Raw genomic sequence first — 25,969 nt, 5'->3', positions numbered from 1 at the left:
GAAACACAAGCACAGGGATCTGGTTCAGCAGAAAAACAGGCAGAGGACCAGGTGAGGGGGAGGAACCTCAAGCCGGTTCCCAAGACAAGAAGTAGGAGACAATGGACGATGTCCAGTTTGGACAGTTGAAAACACACACACGACAAACGCTGACCAACAACCAATAGTGAGCTCATGAGAGCCTCAATCTGGGAGGCAAGAACTTGTCACATTTGGTCACCGGCTTGCGAAACTAGTTGTGTGTGGCATCTCACATTGCAGCCATCATCAGGTTGAGTGAACACAGCTGGCCAGATGATCATCAGAGAGAAATGTACAAGCGGTGATTACGTCATTTTTTGGGGGGTGAGATGGAGTGAAATTGTTGGACCGAGCTGTGAAAACACTGCATCATAAAGATAGCGCGTTGCCCTCGTGATGCTTTTTGTAAATCTTCGGTCAGCAAAGTCAGCGTTCGCCCAGACGGAGACGGATGAAGCTGCAGAGTACAAAATAGTTTGAGCTGAATAATGAAACCCACCGCGATGCTCCCACCATGAATCAGCGGTTAAAGCTCTTCAACCGGTGGCGGAGACACGCAGGGCAGAAGTGTTGAAGACCGCTCGAGTGTGTTTGTGTGCGGCAGCTCGAAGAGCTGCTGAAACATTCACGCTCATCTCAGAGGAGACGATTCTCTCTTTGACATCGTCTCTAATCCACAGTTACGTAAATGAAGGAGACGCTCGTCGAGCGGTGAGGCTGGAAAAGAGAAAAACGTAGAACAAAATGAACTAAAGGAAGAGGAGGAGGAGGAGGAGGACAAGAAAAAGAAGGAGAAGAAGAATGAGGAGAAGAAAAAGGAGAAGAAGAAGAAGGAGAACAAGAAGAAGGAGAAAAAGAAGAAGGAGAAGGAGGAGAAGGATAAATAGAAGGAGAAAAAGAAGGAGAAAAAGGAGAAAAAGAAGGAGAAGAAGAAGAAAAAGAAGGAGAAAAAGAAGGAGAAGAAGAAAAAGAAGGAGGAGCAAAAGAAAAAGGAAAACAAGAAGGAAAAGAAGGATAATGACAAAAAGAAGAAAAAGAAGAATGAGAAAAAGAAGGAAAAGAAGAAGAAGAAAAAGGAGGAAAAGAAAAAGGAGAAGGAGAAAAAGGAGAAAAAGAAGAAGAAAAAGAAGGAGAAGAAGGAGGAAAAGAAAAACAAGAATAATGAGAAAAAGAAGAAGGAAAAGAAGAAGGAGAAAAAGAAGAATAAAAAGGAGAAAAAGAAGAAAAAGAAGGAGAAGAAGAAAAAGAAGAAGAAGGAGAAGAAGAAGGAAAAGAAGAAGAAGAAAAACAAGAAAAAGAAGGATAATGAGAAAAAGAAGAAGGAAAAGAAGAATGAGAAGGAGAAGAAGAAGGAGAAGAAGAAAAAAAAGAAAAACAAGAAGAAAAACAAGAAAAACAAGAAGAAGAAGAAGAAGGAGAAGGAAAAGAAGAAGGAGAAGAAGAAGTGTAAATTGAGCAAAATGAAAGAGAAGTGAATCCCTGAGACTCAGGAAGAAAAACTCGCCGCTGGAATCTACACGAGTACGAGTCTGATGGAAAAGCGCCGCCGCCGTTCACCGCTTTGTGTTTCATTCATGTCTGTCAGCTCGGCTCGCTCAGAGACGAGTTTAATGATGTTCATTAAGTAAAGTGGTGTTGATCGTCCAGTTTGAAAGATCTACGGTTCTTAAGCGTCACCGAAACACAATGAAAACATTCTCTGGGCTTTAATCGCTCGCTGGCCGCGTGGAGGGAGTTCCCGCTCAAGAGCCATCCATCAAAGTCCGTTCCTGCAGCTGTCTCCTCGTGGCTCCGCTGACGGCGCAGAGCGACCAGATGTTTTGAACGCTCCGCGACTCAGAGAGCATCTCGCAGGTGAGGCTTTTCCTGCTCAGGAAGCGCCATGAAAAACAACAAACACAGGAAGTTGGCGAATGTGAACGTGACGGCCGGCTGGAGAGGCGTCGGCTCCCGTAGCGCCCTCTAGAGGCCACACGTGACCACACGCTAACATTTCTGGTGAGTCCTTTGAACCTGTAGACATTTACCGTTTGGAAACCGTGCGCGAAAATCCTCTCGCTCCCATTTTAAGTCCCAGCATGCCCCATTCAGACAATCTTTTGGCATAAAATACGTAATATTGTTCCATTTTTTACCCGAACGACGCAGTTTTTTGACTGAATCTTCTTCCTAACAGAACAAGACTTTAGTTTTATTGTGATTTTTGTTGCAGATTCTGATTCTTTAGGTCCTAATCTTTCCAAAAAGGTGTCTTATTGACCGCTCCAGGAGGCATTTCTGGAAAATGTGGCTCATATCAAGCTGGATGTTCATAGTTACAATCAAAATATCTTTTAAAAGTGATTTTTTTGGCAGACATAAAACAAATGTCCTAAGATTTTTCTGAACAAACCACAAGGCAGCCGTTCAATGCAGAGGCCGATTTCCCCAACGGATCCGGATAAAGGACCATTTCTTTCTTTCTTTCTTTCTTAGATGAAAGGGTGAGAGGTCACCGCCGTCACGGAGACATCCTCTGAAGACGTTTCGTGTCCGGGAGACGCTCCGGTCCAATCAAAGTCATCTCCGTCGTCTTCAGGCTCTGCTGCTGGCAGCAGCAGCAACAGTTTAAGACGGGGAAAAGTTCTTCTTTTAATCTGAGACTGGCCGAACTACACTGAAATGTAAAACGCTTCATATTCAAAACGTAGGCTCAAAGATTATTAGGAATACAAGTCATACCCCCTCCCCCCCTCTCATTTCTCATTTGAGCTAACAAAGCTCTCTTCTTCTTATTTTTATCACGAGGCTGCAGCTTCAGATAGACGCACCCGTGCACTTATTTAACTTCAGATTTAAACAACAGAGGCGGGTTAACACCTTTTATTCAAACGCCGCACATTGTCGTAAAAAGAGCGTTGGACTTTTGGCTCCATCGGCGGAGCAGCTGCCGCCCAGACACAGAGCTCATGACTCGGCCTGATGCCGGGGGCCTGATGCCGGGGGCCTGATGCCGGGGGCCTGATGCCGGGGGCCTGATGCCGGGGGCCTGATGCCGGGGGCTCGCTGTGGTTCTTGGCTGCCCGGCGACCCGCCCGCTGGCCTCGCTCCAGCTCAGGTCTGACGCAGGTTAGGCTGTTTACAAACGCTCCCCCGGGTGCACGCCGCCCAAACTCACCGGTCCCTCTGGGAGCTGAGGAAGCAGACGAGGTGACACGCCCACAGCAGCGGCCCGGCGTAGGTGCTGAGCGCCGTCAAGAGGACGGCCGGCGCCTCCACGTAGCTCTCCAGCCCGACGAAGCCGACGGAAATGTCCACGGTGGCGATGTTGTTGGAATTGCCCTGCGGGGAAGCACAAAATGAATCCCGTTTTTAGCGTCGCAGACGGTTACGGGAACAACCAACGACCTGCACGCACGGGCAGGGAAAGAAAGGAGGAGCTTTGTGAGCGTTTCAGAGCTCCAAGAAGAACCAACCGGCCGCTTTATCATCATTACTCTGAGCGTCTGGCGACCGCCCAGCAGCCCTGTTGTTGTTTGTGTTTTCTAGTCGCCGACCACAGCTGACGTCTGCAGGTGCACTCTTGTTAGAGACACTCCCCACGGGTCAAATATGTCGACAGTGAGCCGAAAACATCCATCTTTTCTAACCTCTTCGGCTTTAGAAGACGATTTACAGCCTCAGAATGAAGGGTATTCCTTCTGTTGAGTAAACGTTGGATATATTAACATGATATGAAATATAAATGTATTTTAAGCGCTTGTTGTTTCATCCCAAGCTCCACTGAGAGAAGTAATCGAGGGGCGACTAAACACATTACTGAGCCCGAGCACGATTGCGCCCCAGCAAAGTAATCCATGTTCACATCCGTGCCGCTCAGGTGCTTCATCTGATTTCTGGTCGGCACACTCGGGTTGTTGAACCCCCCCCCCTCCCGTCCTGTGAGTCCCGTTCAAGCCTCGGAGCCTTCAGACGAATCAATCGACCCCGAGACGCCGATCAGCGCCTCCGAGGAACGCCGCCGGCACCGGGTTTGCCTTTAAAAAAAAAAAAAAAAAAAAAAGCGGCTCGTTTAAAAGTTTCTCGTTTCGCAAAAATTCCAACGCGTTAAGTTTAACATTCAACCGCGTGAAGATGGAAGATGAGCAGAGATCAAGGACGTCTTTCGTGTTTCATTTTGAGTTGCAAAAAAAACAAAAAAAACGACGACAAGCGGCGACACATCAAGCGTCTCTGATCGCAGAGGGAACGTTAACAGCTGGCTCCGACTTAAACAAACACGCGGTGGAAATATCAGAGAGCGGGTTGGAGGCTGCGTATGGACGCGTTCTGGCTCGCTGTGATCTTTACGATGGAAAGAGCTGTGGGAGAAAAAAAAAACAGAAAAGAGGCCCAGACATGATTTGTGATTGAAGTTCAGACTCAATCAACTCGTCCGCTTGAAAAAAAAGGAATAAAATCCGGACTATTTATTGTCACTTTGTGTTTGCTGTGCGCTGTAAAAAAAAAATAAAACAACACACCCGTGTGATGATTCATATCTTGATACAGACGGTCGCATCTGAATTCACACCAGCGGGGTGACTCGTCTCCCCTCGTGTGGCCACACAAACTGGCTCATTTGTGATGAATAAACACCTCTTCTGCTTCGCCGACCATCTGGTTTTTCGGGGCCGATGAATCCACAAAAAGAAAGAGAGTCGGATCTGTCGGATTTAGGATTGATGGAGGCCGCGAAACGCAGACAACTCCAGCGGATTCACCACGTGGCGCGGTTTAGCTAGCTCGATGTCGGCGTCTAGGGGGAGTCACCTGAAAGATTTCCCATAATCCTCTTGTGTTTGTGTCTGCCAAACCCACAAGGAGTCTTTAAAAAACAGCTTTCTACCAATACCTACCGTAAAGCCTCTGAAAACACTGCCGCTCACGTCTCGGGACTTTAAAAAGGACGCCGCACAACTCGGATCTAATCGCGGCCCGGAGGTCACCGATCACCTGTAGCCGCGCTCGCCGATTGGATGCTAATTCAACATAATTGCGACGACTCTGCATTAAGTTCTTTGGCGTTTCAGGAGGCAGATTTACATCACACGTCTCCGCTTTACAGATCCATTACGGCGAGGACGTTATTACTCAAAAAAGGGGTCTGTGATTACACGCCTGTGCGCCGAGGCTGAAAATTGTCTGGCGGCGGTCTAATCCCGAGCCCATCACGCCGCTAATGACCCGAGGGGCGGCGGCGCTGACTAAATTGTTAGCGACGCGCGAGTGTTCGGTGTTGACAGAGGTAAACATCTGCTAACCAAAATATCTATCCTGGGTGGAGGTTGAATCAAAAGGCGGGTATCGACACACACACACAACCCGGCGTCTGAGGAACACACACACACAGGAAGCAGCTCGTCCAGCTGGCCTTCGTGCCGCGGCGCCCGGATGGTTTAATACAATTTACACACAAACACTCCTCCTGCCCAGAGCCGCCCCGCCGGTACAGGATCAAACGCTCCATCAGCGCTGATGGCTTCCCTAAATGTTGCTCCGCTCTGTCAGGTCGTTACGTTCGACGTCTCCTGCGATCAGACAACCAGCTCACTGATTTGTTGTTCCCTGAACTTCAGTAGCTGTGGGAGGAGGTGGTTTACACTCCTCACACCTCAGTGTCGGCAGGTTTGGGAAAACGGTTGTAAATTGTACACTGGGAATGTTTTTTTATTCAAGACTTTATTTCTGGATTTGCTCAAGGGTGGAGTCATTCGGTAAAGGTGTTATGGTGCGTTCACACCGAAAGAGTTGCGAACTATTGGCGCGAGTAGATTCAATTTTCGCTTTTTTCCAAAGCCACAACAAGTATGAAGCAGAACCAGCGGCTATTTCAAACGGTGGATGGTGGAAACAGCAACTGTTTTCACCGAGTAAAGCCATGGAAAAGCCGCGCCCCCTTTCCGCTGGCGAAAAAGCAAATGAAGAGAATTTACCACGAGTCGAGCGAGTAAACAAAAAATCACAACTCTTCTGGTGTGAACGCAGCATTTGAGGTAAAAGGACTCGAAGAAGCTTGTCTGAATTTAACATTTCGTTGCCTATAACACATTTGGGGCTCATTTATGGAGTTTCTAGAGGGGGAAGATCTTGTTACAATCCTGTAGTTTCCTCTTATTCTTCTTTTTTTTGGGGGTCGTTTTTGATAAATCTACCCGAGTGGCCTACATGTGCCTTTTTTTGTTTTTATTCTTTGGGTTTGTTATGTGCCTTGTTTTGTTCTGTCCTGTGTTTGTTTGTGTAAAAGAGAAAAGACAACAATAAAAATATTTGTGTTATATTACAGATAATATATACGAATGGAGATTTCACTTTAAATTCTGGTGTCCGGTCACTCAAAAATCAACAACATTTACAAGAAAATAATGACTTTCCAAACTAAAGAGCAAGATTTTCTCTCATTTCAAATACACCTTCCACCGTGCGACACACACTAACACAGTTGCATCTTGGCGGTTCTCCGACGTCGCCGCGGCTCGGCTCACCTGAAAGTAAAAGAAGGCCTGGCCGAACCAGTAGTGCATGATGGTGGTTTGCGCCGCGTCGTAGTGGAGCTTCTTCCAGATGAACTGGGCCATGAGCGTCTGGACCAGCAGGCAGCAGCACAGCACCGGCAGGTTGTGAGCGCGAAACAGCAGCGACACCAACAGGACCAGGCCGCTGTAGATCTCCCACAAGCCCCGGCTCTTCAGCTTGGCGTCCGCCGTGACGATCTGGGACCGCAGCAGGTCCTTGGTGCCGGTGAAGAGGATGCCGAGGATGAAGACGTAGACGAAGCGCGCCTCCACGGTCCCCCTTCAGAAAAGAGGAGAAAAAAATGACAGTGTTTGTTTTTTTTGTGCTTTCGCAAGTCAGCAAGCATCGATTTCTCTCCACAAAAACTCCTCGTTCAATATTCAAGTAATTGGGTTAAGTGACTCTGGGCTGCGGATCGTCGCGGCGCCGCTGGACCCGTCCGTGCGTTCAGCTATTAAACATCCACAGGCTGCGGTTTTGAGGCGCGAGGGGAAATAATTGAATTCAGACTTTGCAGAGCGAAACACGCTTCTTATCAAATAAAAGATGTGACAACAAAAGACTGTTTTCTAACAATCTTAACGAACGAACAGACTCAAAAAGAACAGTCTTGATCAGAAAGTCTACACAGCGTTCCTGTGAAGGCGATACGGTCATTGCTTCACGGATAAATGGATCCGCAACAGCAACAGCAGATCTGAGGAAACGGAGCGTAAACGCTCAAAAACAACACGGTTCACCTGCCAATCTTAATCTGACGAGAAAAAAACGTTTATTCTATACGACTGAAAACAATCCGACACTCTCCGGTCCAACACACTTCAGTCAGACCCTTTGTTGTAAAAAAAAAAGGTTTTTTCAAAGTTCACCGCTCTAATTAATTTCCTGTCTCTTGTTAGACGGGTTTCCGTATGTTTCCGTGAGTCATAACCTTCTTTTATTCAGTGTGCAGTGTGTCGATGTTACATTCATAATTTAAGACTGGAAGACGGAGCGAATCGCCTCGAGGAAAACAGACTTTCACACCCGTCACACTGTCGGTTGTACTTTCTGCATCGCTGTGATTTGAGGAATTCTTCATCGCATTTTAGGGACTTTTTATTCAGCTGATTGAGAGCTAAAGCTTGTTTTTTTAATGTAATATCACAAGTTGTAAACAGAGGGGATACACACAACAATGGAGTCTGACCGACACATGTTCATTCTGGATTTTTATGACTTTGTTTTCCTGCTCAGCTGGAAAACGGGGGAAAATAATTTAATCAAAATTCCAATTTATTCGTATTCATTTGTTTGCATCACCTTGGTAGCTGCAGGGTTCATACACATTGTGACCGACTGATTTCCATGACTTTAAACCACATTTCGATGACTTAAAACCAATTTTCCATGACATTTATCCAATTTTCCATGACTTCAAACTAAATTTCCATGACTTTTATCCAAATGTCCAAGAGCAAATATTGTGTGAAATCTGTGTGAACAGTAAAAAGTGATAAAATGTAGTATTTAAACTAACAATGAGGATTCAAAGCATACAGTAAACCTTAAATGACTCAAATGAATGAGAGACAATAGTTTGATTAAAATGAAAACATTTATATAGACGCCTGTATGTATGCTGCTCATATTTTGAGCCTCTTTCTTTTTAAAAGCATGTTAATTATTTCAAACTCAGCATGAATGAACGTCATGAACACGTGAATATGACACATTTACACAACTTTTACTTCCCTTTTGGGATTATATTTTTTTAAACGACTGGAAATAACCGTTTTAAAAGGCCGTGTGCAGAAGGCCGCATGTCTCGAGGATGAGGGCGCACGCGTCGCTGCATTGTGCGTATACTTCGGTGACTAATCGGTGTGTTTTCGGAGGCGCAGCGCGCAGCAGGTGCCATCGTTGGACACATTTACACTTTTCACTAAAACTCACAGGGATGAACGGAGTGGAGACCTTTCCGTTGCTCGGGCAACAGCGTTGGTTCAAGATCACTTCCTGTCGGTTTTTAAATGCCGTTTCTTAAAATAAAAAAAAAAGGCCGAGCCAAGACGTAAACAAAAAGGGGAGAAAAGTCAAACCAAAAGCTCTTCTTCAAGGTCATCAACAGGTAATAACCACAGATAATATGTGTGGTGTTCTCATGGTCGTTCGTAGCGTTTGTGTGTTTGTTTGACGTGTGTGTGTGTCCCAAACAATCAGCACAACATGCTCAGACGTCAGGGAGCCTCCATCCGTCGTGGTTGAGACGGATGTGAGCTTCAGATTCATGGCGAGTAAGATTTACTACGGATGTAAAGCCGGAAGCGGCTACAAGGTTAAGAGGAAGTTTCTGTAAAGAGGCTCGTCTCCTTCTAAAGAGCTTACTCCACAAAAATCACTTCCCAACTATCAATAATTTATATGCTCAAAAAAGTCCCAAATTGAAGCTTTAAAAAGGAAAAGTGCTTTCGATTATGAAGGCAATTACGTTGAGTCTAATTTCCATTTCAGGCGTTCAGCGTGCGCTCTTATCCACTGCAACCAAATGGAAAGAGGGGTTTTTATTCCTCCTTAAAATCTGCCCTTTAATTACATTTATTAATATTTGTCCCAAGAAAAAAGGAGGAATGAGTAAATTAGCCCTCAAGGAAAGAAAGAAAGAAAGAAAGCAGACAACAAAAGAGACGTTCCAGCTCCGGGTGATAAGTTGTTTTATTCTATTTCAGCACGAACGGAAGGAAATAAAGAGAATAAGAGCTCATGAAGTTTCACTGAGTTTGAGGACGCCGAGGCTGTTAACATGAAGCGCTTAACCCCGTCATTACGACCATGTTTATTTAGAGCTTTACCTATTGATCGCATCACATAATGAGTAACATTCATTTAACCTTTTGCGAAAATCGTCCCCCGCCCATTTTAAGTCCCAGCATGCCCCATTCAGACATAAAAAACATAGTTTTTTTTTAATTTTTTAACCGAACGACACAGTTTTTTAACTGAAACTCCGTCCTAACAGACTAGGTCTTTGATTTATTGTGATTTTTGTTGCAGATTCTGATTCTTTATGTCCTAATCTTTCCAAAAAGGTGTCTTATTGACCGCTCCAGGAGGCATTTTTGGGGGATCTGGCTCATATCAAGCTGGATGTTCATAGTCACCATCAAAATATCTTTTTAAAAGTGTTTTTTTTTGCAGATGTACATTTTTCCCCCAAGACTTTGCTGAACAAATAAATACAATAAACACAAGTATTGGAATTAATTTGGGGTTCCTACAACGACTCAAACACAGGAGAAAAAAGGTCTGGAGACAACACTGGTTCCACAGTTTAACGGGTTAAAGTAGCTTCTGGATATATATATATATATATATATATATATATATATATATATATATATATATATATATATATATAATCTATTGACACGTTTTGACGTTACAAACATGCTTCTCCTTGAGAGAGGAGGCTCACGCAGAGCAATAAGGGACATTTCTTTTGCAGCAGGATGCAGTCGAAGCTAAAAAAAAGAAAGAAGAAAAAGTGCGACAGGATAATAGCTGACCCTGAAGGAGTTGCGCAAGTATTGGACATGTATTATTAATCCGTGAGTTTTGTGGAAAACCTGTTTCCACGGAGGGAAAGCAGCAGAGTAATATGCTCCACACGGCACAATCCTTTATTATTCACCACTCCCCTAAATATGTGGCAGGGATTGTATTCATCATTATTTAATGGGGGGAAAAGGGAAAGAAAAGTGGAAAATCCCGCCGTGGTCCCGATTCAATACGAGGGGAGAGTGACGGATTTGAGCCGCCGGGCTTATTTGTTAACGAGGGTGGAAAAAAAAATAGAGAATGACGAACTAATCTTTGTGTCACGTTTGTGTTAATAAGGAATCTTGTTTGCTCAGACGTTCTGATGCAGAAGAAGCCCTCCTCCTCCTCTTCCTCCTCCTCCTCGTCCTCCTCTTCCTCGTCATAAAGGCGATTTGTGGTTCGCGTCATTTCCCCAATAGCCGCAAAGTGGCTGCAGTCTCTCCTCAAGTGCCTCCTGATTACAGTACATCACACAGCACGGCTTCTGCACCAATCAGATTCCTCAAACATTTCCAGCCTTTATTTAATCATTTAGCTAAAGGCGGATTACGCAATCTGTTTTCCATCTCCAGACAAACAGTGTGGGAGGGGGGGGGGGGGGGGGGGGCGGGGGGGGGCAGCAACGGCTTCGAAAACCAGGCTCCTGCAACACCCCCGTGTCATCCGGTCCCGCCTTTTTGGAGGACAGATTAACGCCAAAAGGTTTTCCAAGATGGGAGATGCAAGCGAGCCAATAGGAGCAGTTAGAAGGAGCGGCGTGCGGCGATGGCGTGCCGAGGGTTAAGGATGCTGCGTTAGTATTTGTATGTGAGGTAAATGGTAAATGGACCCGTACTTGTACACTTGTATTTCCGGATTACGGAGAGTAATCCGGTTATTTTCCAGGAGTGTTTTCACAAAGGAGCAACGCAGTGCAACGACAACGCAGTGCAACATGTGTTAAATTAAATATGAGGCAAAGACAACAAATAATGTTAGGGTGTTAAAGTGTATGTTTAACCTTTTGGAAACCACACGCCAATTTTAAGTCCCAGCATGCCCCATTCAGACCATCTTTTGGCATAAAATATGTAATTTTTCCAAACGAACGACAGTTTTTTTGACTGAAACTCCTTCCTAACAGGACAAGACTTTGTTTTATTGGGATTTTTGTTTCAGATTCTGATTCTTTAGGTCCTAATCTTTCCAAAAAAAGGTGTCTTATTGACCGCTCTAGAAGGCATTTTTGGGTAATCTGCCTCATATCATGCTGGATGTTCATAGTTATAATCAAAATATCTTTTAAAAGTGATTTTTCTTGCAGATAAACATTTTTCCCCAAGACTTTGCTGAACAAATACATACAATAAACACAAGTATTTGAATCAATTTGTGGTTCATACGACGAGTTAAACACAGAGAAAAGGAAGTCTGGAGACAAAATTGGTTCCACAGTTTCAACGTGTTAAGTGACATGTGTGTGTTTAAGTTAAAGTGACGTGTGTGTGTTTAAGTTAAAGTGACAAGTGTGTGTGTTTAAGTTAAAGTGACGTGTGTGTGTTTAAGTTAAAATGATGTGTGTGTTTAAGTTGAGTCATTGAACAACAGTCCTCATCGGATACGTTGTCATGTTGCACTGAGGAGGAGTGAAAGTCTTTGGACTTGCCCTTTAGCTCGCTGCTGTTCACACCAGCGAACAAACACACAAGGTCGCAGCGCGCTCGGTCTCGTTCCAGGACAACAACAAAGAAAAGGCCATTCCCGTTGTGATAATGGCGTCTTGCAGCCGAGCACATTTATACTAAAGGGACTGTGCTAAGAGTGCTTTTGTCTCCTTTGTGGATGCAAAAGAACTGCAGCCCTGAAACATGAAAGTATTTCTGAAGAGTGCCACTATCAGATTGATCAGAATCGTGTGTGTTTACAAGTACGTGGAATTTGATTCCGGTTTCACTTCACTCTACGTATTTATACACAATAAACAAGATCCATATCAAAAAGGTGCAGATGGAGGTGACTGATTAATTGTTCATCAGAGTGACGGCCAGTGGGAAGAAGACGAGGCAGGTCATTAAACATTCATTACAGCAGTGATACCGTATCCCCAAAGCATTCATTAATCAATGGATCAAAGCATATCTCGTCAGGTGTATGGAAATGACTCTGCCTAAAAATATAGCCAACGCAGCATCACTCAAACGCATCGATTCTCTCTGCTATTAACTTCCATACTGAGAAGATTATCCTCATGAGGAAGAGCAATTTATGGAACATTTCCAAGGGTTAAAGACATTTTACACAATTTTTAATATAGAAATCGTACCTTTTGAATTGTGAACTTTTTAATAGTTACTTAAGCTCATATTTGAGCAGTTCACATTATTGGCAACACTATAGCATGACTGAGTGACTGAAGTATATATTCTTTCATGATATTTCTAGCTGAAAGCAGTTTATAACACCTTCTGCTGGTTCTTGCTAGCTAGCTAGTTTTAGCTAGCTAGCAAGAACTAGCTAGCTAGCTAGTTTTAGCTAGCTAGCAAGAACTAGCTAGCTAGCTAGTTTTAGCTAGCTAGCAAGAACTAGCTAGCTAGCTAGTTTTAGCTAGCTAGCAAGAACTAGCTAGTTTTAGCTAGCTAGCAAGAACTAGCTAGCTGTTTCCATGTGGGATGCAGCTTGATTGAACATGCTAACTGAGGAATTTTTATTCATCCATTTAATCTCTTTCTGTACTGTCAAGGACATATTTAATATAATTGATTGTCCACTTTAAAGTTTGTCTCTATATTTCCATTTTTTTTCTTGTTATTTCCCGCCATGGAAATGTCCATCTTGAATATTCCCAGAATTTTTGCAACCATGGGAATGATCAACATTTCTAGACACCCTAAAAACAAAATCCTCTCTTCTTCCTATGATTGACGAGTCCGACGTGAACACATGAAGGTCTGTGAAGTTAACACAGTTTAAGTGTGATCTTCTCACTAGTTTGAGGTGGGCGGAAAAACAGGGAACGTCGCGTTCCTGAAATTCCTTCATTCCTGATCAAACCACACACACAAACACAGTGTTGGAGGAGCAGATTATCTCAAGTATCAAACTCCACAAATATATATATATATAACTACAGGATGTTTGCTCAAACCCTTTGACATGCGACGTTATTAAGGTGCAATGTCTAATAAAAAAATGGTCTTTTCATCTTTGGGGGAATCCTCATTCGCTTGGTGAGAAAACTTGACCGGCCGACTCAATCTGATCGAGTTTGCTGCATTTTGTACCGTTAACAGCAGCGGCAGACAGGAAACTGTAGCCTGACGAGCTGTGGTACAGAGCGGCGGCCGGGATCTCGTGTTACCTTGGAAACAAGCGCCGGTTCCCCAGCAAGTGAAATAGGAAAAAAGCAGGTGAGGCTACGTCGCCTCAACGTGTCCGGTGTCCCATTCATCGATCACCGGGGAACAGGTACAGAACATCAGCCCAAACAAGTCACCTACCAGCCAGAGGACACTGAAATACTATTTAAGTACAACTTAAATATATTTAGTTTTAAATAAGTTGTTCCAATATTGCACACTTTAAGTATACTTATGATTAGTAGGACTTTAAATATACTAAAGTATACTCAAGTAAGATTAAATATACTTAGTATGTTTTTTTCTCGCCTGGGCAAACTTGAAAAGGCGCTCATTTTATTTATTCAGGAAACAGCTCTGAGATACAATTTCAATTGGGCACAATGCTTTTCTATTTCCCCCATTTTAATTAACATTTGAACAATGTGAACCACGAAAGCAGGTTTTTTTGAAAATGAAAACGTCCATTGGCTTTTGCAATTTTCGATTTAAAAATTGTGGGAGAATGTGCATAAAGGTCTGTGGAAATTACGATTAAAATTCATTTTTGAACATTGTCAACCATAGAGAGGAGTTGGCTTTTCCATTTTCAATTTAACGTGGTCAGCGAATGGCCGTGGGAAATGAAAACACTATTGCTTTTTCAATTAAATTTAGTCGACGCTTCCGTAGATCAATGTGTGTGTTGCCGTCTTTATTTTTATTCAACTTTATGTTTTATAATGAAATCTGCTTCTTTTTTTTAACAGTGGTAAGATTTAGAAAGATTAAGCACACACAAGAGCACTTTTATGAACACTTAAAGGGGAATAACGATTCGTTAAACGTTACCACTGATGTGCTGCAGCATTTATGTCAGCCAGCACAGAACTGCCTTTGAAACAGCGTCATAAAATGTTTACCTCTCGGGTAATAAAACTGAATTCTGTGTGTGAGTATGTGTCTGTCTATGTGTGTGTGTGTGTGTGTGTGTGTGTGTGTGTCTGTGGCAGGGGTTCACAGGTGTTTTGAGACGAGTTTGAATACATTTCCATTTTTAAGCGGGATCGGTATGCATGAATATTTTTAAATTGGGAAACAGTCTTTCTAGATAAAGCAGTACATGATAAAATGGGTCATGTTTTGTGCAGGTGTGAAGCCCAGAAACACACACACACACACACACACACACACACACACAGGGATGAAAACAAACATTGTAAATGCTTCTTGTCGCGTCATATTTGGGAGAAAATGCGTCATCGATGTAAAAGAGGAGGACGGAGACTGAAAGAAACTTTGGCAGTGATGCACAGCGACAGGTTGGCCCTCAGCCGGACGCGTCGATGCTCAGCGACTCCATTAGAACATTAAAACTCTGATTGGCTTCATCCCGACATTTATTGTTCCTTTCTTTATCGATCATCTTATTATTGTAGTGCTCTGGTTCGTAATTGGTGATCTCTCAATATCAAGCAAAAATTTAAAAAAAGTGCTTTTGCACCGTCAGTTGTCTCCTTTTAGGTTTAACCCGTTAAAAACTGTGGAATTTTGTCTCCAGACCTCTTTTTCCCTGTGTTTGAGACCTTGTAGGAACCGCAAATTGATTCCAATACTTGTTTTTATTGTATATTTGTTCAGCAAAGTCTTGGGGAAAAAAATGTATATCTGCAAAAATTCACTTTTAAAAGATATTTTGATTGTAACTATGAACATCCAGCATGATATGAGGCAGATTACCCAAAAAGGCCTTCTGGAGCGGTCAATAAGACACCTTTTTGGAAAGATTAGGACCTAAAGAATCAGAATCTGCAACAACAAACAAAGCCTCGGCCTGTTAGGAAGGAGTTTCAGTCAAAAAACTGTGTCAATCGTGTCAAAAATGGAAAAATTACGTATTTTATGCCAAAAGATCGTCTGAATGGGGCATGCTGGGTATTAAAATGGGCGCGGGAAGATTTTCGTAGGGGTTCCAAAGGTTTATTTCCAGAAGGAAGGGTGTGTTTGAGAGAGAGAGAGAGAGAGAGAGAGAGAGAGAGAGAGAGAGAGAGAGAGAGAGAGAGAGAGAGAGAGAGAGAGAGAAACAGAATGAGGGAGACAGACTGTATCCACAGTGACATTAATCCAACACTCTGAACCGTTTAAAGTGAGCAGCGTTGGCGGTTCTCAACCCCATTAGCCATTCTGAAAGATGCAACAGTGCAATTAGGCAGTTGGCACAAAGCGAAGGCGAGGAGGCATCCGGGGAGCAGCCGGAGGGGCTTTATCCTGAGAAAACACCCAGAGAGAGTCACCCAGGAAGGCCAGACTTTTAAAAAAAAAAGGTCACTGTCAAAAAGTCATTCGTTTTTATTACATTATGGAAGCCCATTTCCGCCACAAAAAAAAGATGACAAAAAAATATAATATATATAAAAATATATATAAAATGACCCCCCCCCCACCCAAAAAAATATGACCCCCCCCCCCCCAACAAAAAAAAAATATATATATATATTTTTGGTCATATTTTTTATGACCAAAAAAAAATGTAGGGGCTTCCATACATTATGGTGTTCTGGAGTAAAAAAAAACAATGTTTGCCTTTTTCACTCCACAGAAACATAAAGTACCCTGATAATCTCTCTAAAAACACCATAAATTCAACAATATGGTTGTTCAATGATACCAAACCAAAACGAAAACAGACCCGTGGGGAAATATTGACCAACAACTCGGCAGATGAAAGCTAAAAACAAAAAAAAAACACATTCTGGCGTGATTACACAAACACAACATCTCCTCGCCGGGTCAAACAAAAAGCACAGCACCTGAGATCTCACAAGATGAGACGACGGCTCGTCTGAAGCTACCAATGAAAAAAAGGGTTGGCAGGTGATCCACACTGTGTGGACTGAAGTCTAAAATACATCCAAGAGGCCGAGGAGCGCCGTAATGATGAAGTTGTTGAGGTCTGAAGGAAGAAGCTGGAGGACTGAGCCAACGTCAACCTTGTCAATCACACGGTCCGTCAAAAGCAGTCGGGGTCCCTCTGCGTGGCTCCAGTCAGGTGTCTTTGTGCGGGTGAGGGTGAGAGGTTGAGCTTTTAATTAGACGAGCAAGTATAGGGGAGACCGCCAAGGAGAACAGGAAAGGTTAGGGGAGGCCAGGTACTGCTGGTAGATGAAGGGAGGTCAGGGAAACGAGACAGGAGAGCTGTGTGCAGCCCTGCACACTCATTATTTTCTGACGGGGGTTAGTAGGAGATAACTCTGTGCCGAGCCACAGTCTGCAGGATGAAGAATTACCGCACTTAGCAGCTGCAAGACGGTGCATGTCCTCTCCTTTCAGACGATGCTAACAACATCTATTAGATCAGATTCAGAGTCAACTGTATTGTCTTTGCACAGAGAACCACGACAGGTAGTTTAGCATCTGATCAGAGTGCAAAGAAGCAGTAAAGGTGCAGCGCAATGTGGTGGATAAATACAAATTAAGACGGTATAAACGGTATGGACAGTGGATATGAATGCAGTGTATATATTATATATATATGTAATAATATAAACAGCATGTGTGTGTGTGTGTGTGGGAGATGGGGGCTATCACCGTGGTGCAGAGTCTTACATATAGATAGTGCGAAAGGATTCAGTGTGTACATTGCAAAGAGGCGTCGGTCTTCAGGGATAATGACGTCTTCTTTTTCCTAAAGGCACACATTAGCCGCGATTTTTCATTACTTGGGGTTTGAGGTCAAGGACAAAGATTGTTTAATGTGCCAGGAGTCTGCGTTATTAAGGTGTGAGGCTCTGGGAGAGGAGATGCGTATCCTCAGGTGTACTACAAGGGATTCAGGGCAGCAGCGGGACTCTTCTCAAGATTTATCTTTCAATCATAGCAGGAGGAACTCAAGAGCTATTTCCACCCAAAAAAGCGGGAAAAGCACCGTCCCTAATTATTAAGCAGAACAGTAGCTAAGTCGAATTCCTCAAATGTCGAAAATCATCGGTAAAATGATGGGGGCGAATTCTGGTCTTCAGATCTGTTGCTTGCTTTCCTGTCGTTACATGAACACACCACGCTGGTGGCTCTGTGAGGCGGTACTTTGGCCCAGTGGGGCTAAATGCTAACGTTGGGGTGCTAACACGACAATGGTATATAGCTGATGGGAATGTCATTCGCTTTGCAGATGTACATAAACCCATCCTCTGGGGATCATGGATGTCTATTCAAACTGTTATGTGGATAAAACCACATTTAGTTTATGAAAGACCTCCAAAAATCACGTTTCAAAGGTTCAGGTTTCTCACAATTTTGCACATCTTGAAGCTCCCTGAGGAGCGCCTCCATGTTTCCAACAATGAGCAGTGCGTGCTTTTGTATTTGAGTCATGGGAGCTAAAAGAAAACCAACTCATTTTCAAGCCAAATGAAAAGCAAATTTACAAAACTACTATTCCAATATTCTGCATGTTGATATATTGCCTCTTCACTCTCCCTGTTCAATCTGAACTCCAATTATCCAGCAAACTCCTCTGTGTTGTGAAAATGTGACTTTGTTTTCATCCGTTAGGGAGGACAAGGAGGACGGGAAGGGGAGGAGGAAGAGGAGGAAGAGGAGGAGGGGGTGCTGTGGCTGTGTCAGAGACTTGTGTCGGAGAAAACAACCGTCGATACTGTCAATTAAAATCAGTCAGAGATTGTGCGACTCGCCTCTCCGTGTAATTTAATTAATTTGAGAGGCTGTCAGACTCTTTTTTTGAACCCGGAATTTACTGTAGGTAGATGAAAATGTAAAGAAAAACAAATGTAAAAAACTGCAGTTTGTCCCCACAGACTCAAACATAGACTCATTTCTTTAGGGTATGTGAACAGTATGTGCCACATAATTATGAACTCAGTATAAATCATCTGAACGCTGTGAACCTGAAGATATATTGAGCTGCAGCTCAGCTCAGCGTGTCTGGTGGTTTTTTTTTCTTCCAGTGATGAAACAGTAATAAACATTGTGTTTCGGCGAGCCGCCTATGGAAACGTTGGAACGACATGAAGATGGAAACGTACGATACACATTCCCATCTTGCTCACTTACGTCTCACAAGATGTTGCAGCAATTTTTGGGGGTGTTCAGATGTGTTACACAGATTTGATGCAACATTTAAGCAATTTTGACCTCTTGAGAATTAAGAATTACTCTCTAAAAATAATCTAAATCATGCATAAAAACCACATCAAGACCTTGAGGAAAAACAAAAAAAATCCATGCTGTAATTTGTTATCAAAAGCCTTCGACACTTCTGCAAGACCTGCACTTCTTCCCCTTATTTTCAATATACCGAGGAAAGCAATATTTCCCCTGATGCCCTGCGTCTCTAGTTTGTGTTTGTAACGTTTCACGAGGTCACGACAGGTCATTTATTTATTTATTTATGACAGGGACCTCAAGTTTCAGACGATGGTCTCACCGCAATGAAGTGGCTATAACACACAAACACATCAACACGATCGGGCTCACTGGATCCACAAGTTTTCAGTCAAACACAACGTATGCAATATAAGACACTTGCACTTACACTGCCCGCAAAAAAACCTGCAGAGTAAAGAGGAGACTTGTGGGTATTCAGATACTTTGAGGTAAAAGGTCAAGGGAGACCTTTGAAAGTGGCCACGTTAGTTTTTGCCAAAATTGAGCCTGACTGTTTATTTTAGCCTCCTTCCTGACAGGCAAGACTTGGTTGGTACTCGTGGTTATCTAGTTTCATAGGATACCAGTATGTTCACCAGCTTCAATACAGAGTCTGCTCAAAAAAATAGATTGTTAGTTTGAATAATGCCGTAACCTCCTCAAGCGATTATAAAGTCTCACTAAAACATTCATAAAAGCCTGTCTAATAAAGACATCTGGATCATTTTCTGACCAGTGTAAGTGTCTCCAAATTGCAAAGCGAGACCAGAAATTTAGACATGAGACTCTTCTGAAAGCAAGTCAGGCGGCACATGTGGAAGCAGGGTGTCATACGTGTGCTGTTTGTCACGGTGCGAGCAAGATTCAGGCCAAAGGACGGGGTATTTTTCAATTTCTGAACCGAAAAACATGTTTTTTTTCTGGACTGAAAATGCATCCCAGCATGTCAATGCTTGTGTTTATTGTTATTCTTAGTGCAGATTTAGATGCTTTAGGTCATAATCTTTCTAGAGATGTGCAATATTACTCTGTGGGATGATGGGAAGGCACCGAACAATACAATTAAAGAGCAATCGAGGAGCCGTTTTTGGAGCATCTTGCGCAGACTCTTGACTTTTGATCATATTTATGCTGAAAATACTTTTTTTTTTTTTAAATGTAAAAGGTGAGGAGTCTGGTATTCCTATCGTGGTCATATGAGCTTTAAGGTCTCCTGGTTAAGAGGTGCTGGTGTGCACGTTGGTCCTGAGTGCGCGCTCAATCAGAGCGACCCGGCACGCCTGCACCGAGAGTCGCCTCGCTAACGAGGGGAGGGGGCGAGCAATTTGCAAAGTCTTGTGGCGAATGCAAGTTCATCAAAGAGGTCCCGAAAAAAAAAAACTTACTTGGACGTAGTTCGATCGGCGCGTTGCCAGGGAAACCACACATTGCCGACAGCTGCCCGGTAGCTGTAGACGCCCAGCAGCCCGAGGGCGAGCGCGACCTTGGAGACCCACGAGCAGCGTCTTTGAACCAGGAGGTAGATGAGGACCAGGCAGAAGGCGGCCAGCAGGGAGAGCACCGTCCTGTGTTCGGAGCTAGAGACGGCGAAGCAGAGAGACACGAGGTCACGAAGACGCTCCTTAACACCGAGGAAAAGTAGGACTGAACACCTTTACAGAACATAGGATATGCATTTCAACAGTTTCCCTATTTTGCTACGAAACATAAGGAGCAAAAAGAGAATTTAACCAATCAAAAACAGACTAATCAAACCTTGAAGTAGACTATTTACTGAGCATTTGGATGAAATGAAAGCAGTAGTTTAAACTTTAAAGAGGCGAATCTTCAACTGTTCACTGGATTTAAGGCTATATAGTCTGGATTTACACCGCCGCTGAGCACAGACGAGTAATAAGACCACAAAGGACGTATCAAAATTGAATAGAAGCCGGGTTTTCTTCGCCGTTTGCCGGAGCAGAGAGCAGTTGAAAGTTGGGTACTTTGGAGACGAGATGAGGCGTAACACGACCGAGATCTCATTATCCAAGCAACAGGCGAGTGCAGGGAGGGCGAAAAGGCCAACGCCGGACAGGGGAAAAAAGGTCAGAATCCACATCTCTACTCCACAATGTGATGCATGTTAAAAAGAACAAACCATAATCCCCTGCCCCCTCCGTGCTGTTGACAGAATATTAATGGCTCAAGTTTTTTACTGAGAAATCGCCGTTTTTCCTGCAGACTGAGCCGTCACAGGATCTGTTTTACCAGTGATGAATTTGAAAGAAATAAGTGGAGGATCCTGTCAGCCAGAAAGGAAAAAAAACACCTAAAACTGTTTCAGTGTCAGGAGGAAAGACTCGTATAAGACACCCCGTTATTAAACATCTCTGATGAACAAATCATTCACTCAACTGGCCTCTTCTATATGTCCTAAATGTGACATAATGGCCGTCTTGCATGTTCCAGTTTGTTGTCTTTGGACACATTTGGCATCACTGCCTTTTCTCTCAATGAATGTGTGCGACTGGAACCCTTTTTACTTTTATCCTGCAGGACTTGCACAACAACCTAAAACTCCAGCTGTGTTGTAAACACGTTCTCCTCACGTCACGTTCACACATATCAAAGGCATTAAAAAAAGAAGTGCTCATAATCCTCAGTCCAATGAAGTCTTTACTTCAAGTGTCGGACAAAACAAACAACCCGCTGAAGGTTCTTAACGTTCTTCGAGCCGCAGCAGCAGAGGAGTTCGTCTCGAGCAAAAGATACAGGAAGGGATTTATAAACGCATTTACCAGACCTTATATCAGTATAACTTCATTATATCAATACAACTTCATTATGGATCACCACTTTGTGTATTCAGCTCTTTTGTGTTGTTAAATAGGGAACTCCGAAGCTAAAGAGAAAGACGGACCGCTCCGTGTCTTTGCTATTCGCTGAGCGGTGCGTCGTCTCCCAGAGGAAGCTCTCAGGAGTCATAACGCTGCCGAGAATAATTATACATCATATCTGCTGCATGTTAACACTCTGCTTTGGAAAAAAAAAAAGACAAGTGTCATGAAAAGTGAGATGATGAGTCACCTGCGAAAAAAAAAAAATACTGGAGTGAGAAAAAACAGCCTTTTGAAAAATAGCATTTTAAAATGAATAATGCCATTATTAAACGTAGGAAATAAAAAAGCAGTACCTCTTGTTTCCTGTGTTCATGTGGTCGGATGAACCCCAAATGAGGATTAATACTTGTGTTATTTTTATATAAATTTTTTCCGAATGTTTTATTTTTTTTTACAACATCCAGACAAGATTTGCAAAAATCCGTCCTCGAGCGGTCCCTGAATGTTTCTAACTCCACAGTTCAGCGCCTTAACAACATCCCACATACTAATAGCACACCTTTTTTGGAAAGGTTAGGACCTGAGGAATCCGTATCCGACAACTAAAATCACTGCAAAACAAAGCTTTGACATATTGGGAAGGTGTTTTAGTAAAAAAAACCAAAAAAAAACGTGTCGTTCAGTTTTAAAAATAGAAAAGTTACTTGTACTATGGGGAAAAACATTGTTGGAGTTGTGCGCGCTACAGCTTTAAATCTTCTTGAGCTTCTGCTGGTGCTCTACGACCCGGATGTGCAACAAATAAACGTCCTGAATGATTTCACCACACGGTGTCGGGGGAAATGTTTCCAACATAAACCAACCTGTTGAGCCAGTGTCCCATGTCGGGAAGATGAGCCCACTGCACGCCGGTCTGGTTGAGCGAGCGCAGCAGGCGGCAGCAGACCAGGACGAAAGGGGGCGTGGCTAACGCCAGCCACTTCTCCGAGCACACCTCGGCCTTGGGGCGGTGCCAGTCTTTGGAAGGCAGGATGGGCTCGTCCTCATCCCCGTGGGCCCTCTGCTCCCGGAAGTACTTGCGGCACACGTCCTGGAAGACGGCGAGGCACAGGGTGCTGAGCAGGAAGTACCATATTTGGTGCTCCTCCTCCACGAAGCTGCTCGCCGCCAAGCTGAGGGTGTGTCCGACCGTGCCGGCCAGCAGCAGCACGTCCAGGTCCGACAGGGACCACTCGCCGCCGCCGCCGCTCCTCGACGGAGACTACAAACGACAAAACATAAAGAGATTTAAAAACAAAAGCAAATAAAAAAAAGACCTAAAATGTGTTTTGTGTGGTTAGGATGAAGCGCTACAACATTTATAGTTGACTTCTGACAAAGAAATCATTCTTTTTCCTTTGTTTTTTTTTATCTGTTTCTCATTTGTGTCTCATGAGTAAAACAATGATATATAAATCTTTAACTGGATACCCTTTAAAGCTTGTGCATGACATGCAGCCACTACCAGAGCCTGTGCACGGTGGCCTGCCATATGTGTGTGAATGTGAGCGAATGGGGAATGATGACGTGTGTTTAAAGCACTTTGAGTGGTTGGAAGACTAGAAAAGGTGCGGTACAAATACAAGTCTATTTACCATTTACCACTCAACCCCCTCCACTGCTGCGGATCCACCGGCAGTTTATTTTAATTGTTCAACTCGGTGGGATAATCATTTGGACCAAACTGCTGCTCGGGCGATTTCAACCAATATACTTCAATATGGGAAAAAAAATCCTTCATCTAGTGACACTCATTAAATGACCCGTGTGCTTCATATTAAAACAGTTCAATTTGCAACCACTTAGACCCGGCGCTGTACTATCTCAACACCCGCCGCTTCTAACTCAGGACGAGGAAGTGCGTCCATTGATGCATGCTGCATACTTCTCACGTGTCAGATCAGATATCCAGACTTCTGTTTCCTGGATACGTACAGTGCAGGTCACTCATTCAGGGTTAGAGGAGATCGTATCGTGTCTTAAGCTGGTTCACCGCGTCGAGAAAACACGAGTTGACGGGGAAAGAGCAGCAATAAGAATGAGGAAAGTTTCATTTCATGCACAAACTCACTTTTCTCTCAATTCATAGATTAGGTCTGTGGTGAATTGGGTCATGATGATGATTTTTTTTTAAAAAGGGAGCTTCCAGAAATAAGAGTGTGAGAAATGGTTATAGACTTTCAGTGCAGCAGACAGAGACCGTGAGCTGTCGTTCATAAATTCTGGCCGGTCATCACATTTTCATATAATTGGAGTTCATCCAATCGCATACTTAAATGCAAATCATTTGGTTGATTGGTCAGTGGCGACGGCACATCGCCGCGTAAAAAGAAAAAAGAAAAAGCAAGTTCGACTCCAGTTCAGCCGGCCCGGGAGGTCAGCAGCAGTAACGAGTCAGCACCAAACTGAACATCGATCACACACAGACAGACACGCACCTCACCGCGCTCACCTGAGGCTGAGCTGTCACAGTCTGCAGGCTGCAGCACCAGATCACCTCGGGACTGGAGCTTTCACACACACACATACATAAATATATGCCCGTTTGCTTTACACTACATACTGTGATATTAAATATTTAGCTCCGGTGGTTGTGTTCCAAAAACAGCATCACTCAACCGCGGCTTCGAGGTCGCATACATTTTCATACATTATAAGCATCCGGGTTGTTTTTTTTCCTCCGAAACTCTTTTCACCAGAATGTTTTGGGTTTTCAGAGTTAGTTTTTTTTTAATGAATGTCTGACAGATTGAATAACCTTTATGTTAGCTTATTTATCAAGAAGTATAGTTCTTTACCCTGCATATATTTCGGGGCAGAGCCTCTGCTTAAGCAGGGTCGACCGCCCGTTCGTTTTTCACAGTTACAGAGTTACCGTTGCATTAAAGGGAAGATGATTAATGTCCTGTGTTGAAATACAACGCGTCACAGCCCAAAGGGAGCCGTGATATGTTTCTCCAGCTCCGCTGCTCCCTGTTGGAGCCTCTCTCCCCTCCAGTGGTCGGGAAGTTGCGAAATCTCAAAAAACAACATTTGCTCGTGTTTTCCTTCTCTGATTAAATCTGTAGAGGGAAGATACACAAACTATAAGTATAACAGAACAAATTGTGTAGCATCGTCATTTATATAGAACTATTATTTATTATAACTCTGTAATTTCCCCACTGAGGGACTAATAAAGGATTATTTTATCCTCTTCAGTCTCCAGTGGCAAGTTTACATCCAAGCAGGTCGGCATGGCCCGTGGAGTACCGCAGGGATCAGTACTCGGGCCCCTTTGTTTGATCTAGAAACGCAGGAGATTTTTTGTGTTTTTTCTTTAAAAAATATGTGAGTCAAGTATTGTTTAGTATTTTGATCTTAAATGACATCTCAAAAGGTTTGTCCATGCATCCATTTCACGCTGGTTGGACTATTTTGAAAGACTTCTCTCAAATCGACTCTCAACAGGCTGCGAGGCAACGATGCCTTTCTCCGTACGGACCTTCAAGAAAACTTTAGTTTGGCTTTTTTGTTGGTTTTAGACATTTATTTACATGTATATACCATTGTATTCATATATTTCACTGCGTTTGTGAAGCTAAGACCTTTTGGTAAACCAATTTCAAGCACCAAAACAGTTCGTCCACATGAGAAAAGTTATGTTTTCACAAGAGAGAGGAAGAATTTCCAAAATTGTTCAGCTTTAGGGCCAAATTATCTCTTTACACTTGCACCTCAGGACACAGCGCCTCATTCTACAGAGAGCTGAGATTGTTCTGCAATTTTTGATGTAACACATTTATATATATCTCATATGCAAGTGCCTTTAAAAAGGTGAATTTAAGAAATTATGTAAAATTGAGAAACTGACCTCAGTCCAGGGTTAAAGAGCACAAAGAGGGAGAACTATTTCCTCGAGGTCAACAAACACAGGAGATCATTCATCAATCAAAACCTGAACTGCAGCCTAATGTATGAATAAAGGATATTCCATCCTCTGCCCTTTCGCTGGCCCTCTTCTACATCATGTCAAAGCACCGTGAAAGGACAAGACGATGACCTTTCTGTCGAAAAATGTAACATTTTGCATTAAAAATATCGGCGGCCTCCGAGCACTATCTCTGCAAGCATGCCAGTCAAAATCACATTGCTATGATTATAAACCCCAAAAAATAAAAACGGGTCCTTTGCACAAACGAAACAAGAATCCATTTATATTTTAGGGGTTAAAAACCGGCCCGTTTGTCGAGTTTTCTTCTTTTTTTTTTTTAACAGACTCCACTTTTTTTTAATGGAGGTACCTTCACCTTTCAGTTATTAAAATTCATTCAACTAGAATTCTAATCACATTTCTGTTGGGGGCGATGGGTTAGTGAGTGTGCTTAATCTTCCAGTTGCAGAGAAACTAATCAGGATGCCTCTTATAAAAGGTTTGGATGCCGCCCATGACGCCGTCATTTGTCACGTCAAAGCGGGCTCAGCGCTTTGCACTCTGATCCACACTGATTCAAGTGATTG

General features: G+C 43.3%; 1 protein-coding gene across 1 annotated transcript in view; it reads right to left on the bottom strand.

Annotated features, from left to right (window-relative positions):
• Positions 1-25,969, bottom strand: part of pigg (phosphatidylinositol glycan anchor biosynthesis class G (EMM blood group)) — a 58,068-nt gene that overhangs the window by 2,335 nt on the left and 29,764 nt on the right. The window contains exons 9-12 of the mRNA XM_068595444.1: positions 22,294-22,691; positions 19,997-20,188; positions 6,525-6,834; positions 3,179-3,342 (exon numbers count right to left, since the gene is read on the bottom strand). Of these exons, the coding sequence (XP_068451545.1) occupies positions 3,179-3,342; positions 6,525-6,834; positions 19,997-20,188; positions 22,294-22,691 (1,064 nt within the window). The remainder of the gene's footprint in view (positions 1-3,178; positions 3,343-6,524; positions 6,835-19,996; positions 20,189-22,293; positions 22,692-25,969) is intronic.

The sequence above is a fragment of the Clinocottus analis genome, unplaced genomic scaffold, assembly GCF_023055335.1.
Source record: "Clinocottus analis isolate CAN_PGR_092001 unplaced genomic scaffold, fCliAna1.0.p SCAF_10, whole genome shotgun sequence".
Lineage (NCBI taxonomy): Eukaryota > Metazoa > Chordata > Actinopteri > Perciformes > Cottidae > Clinocottus > Clinocottus analis.
This window is presented reverse-complemented; position numbering and strand designations above follow the sequence as displayed.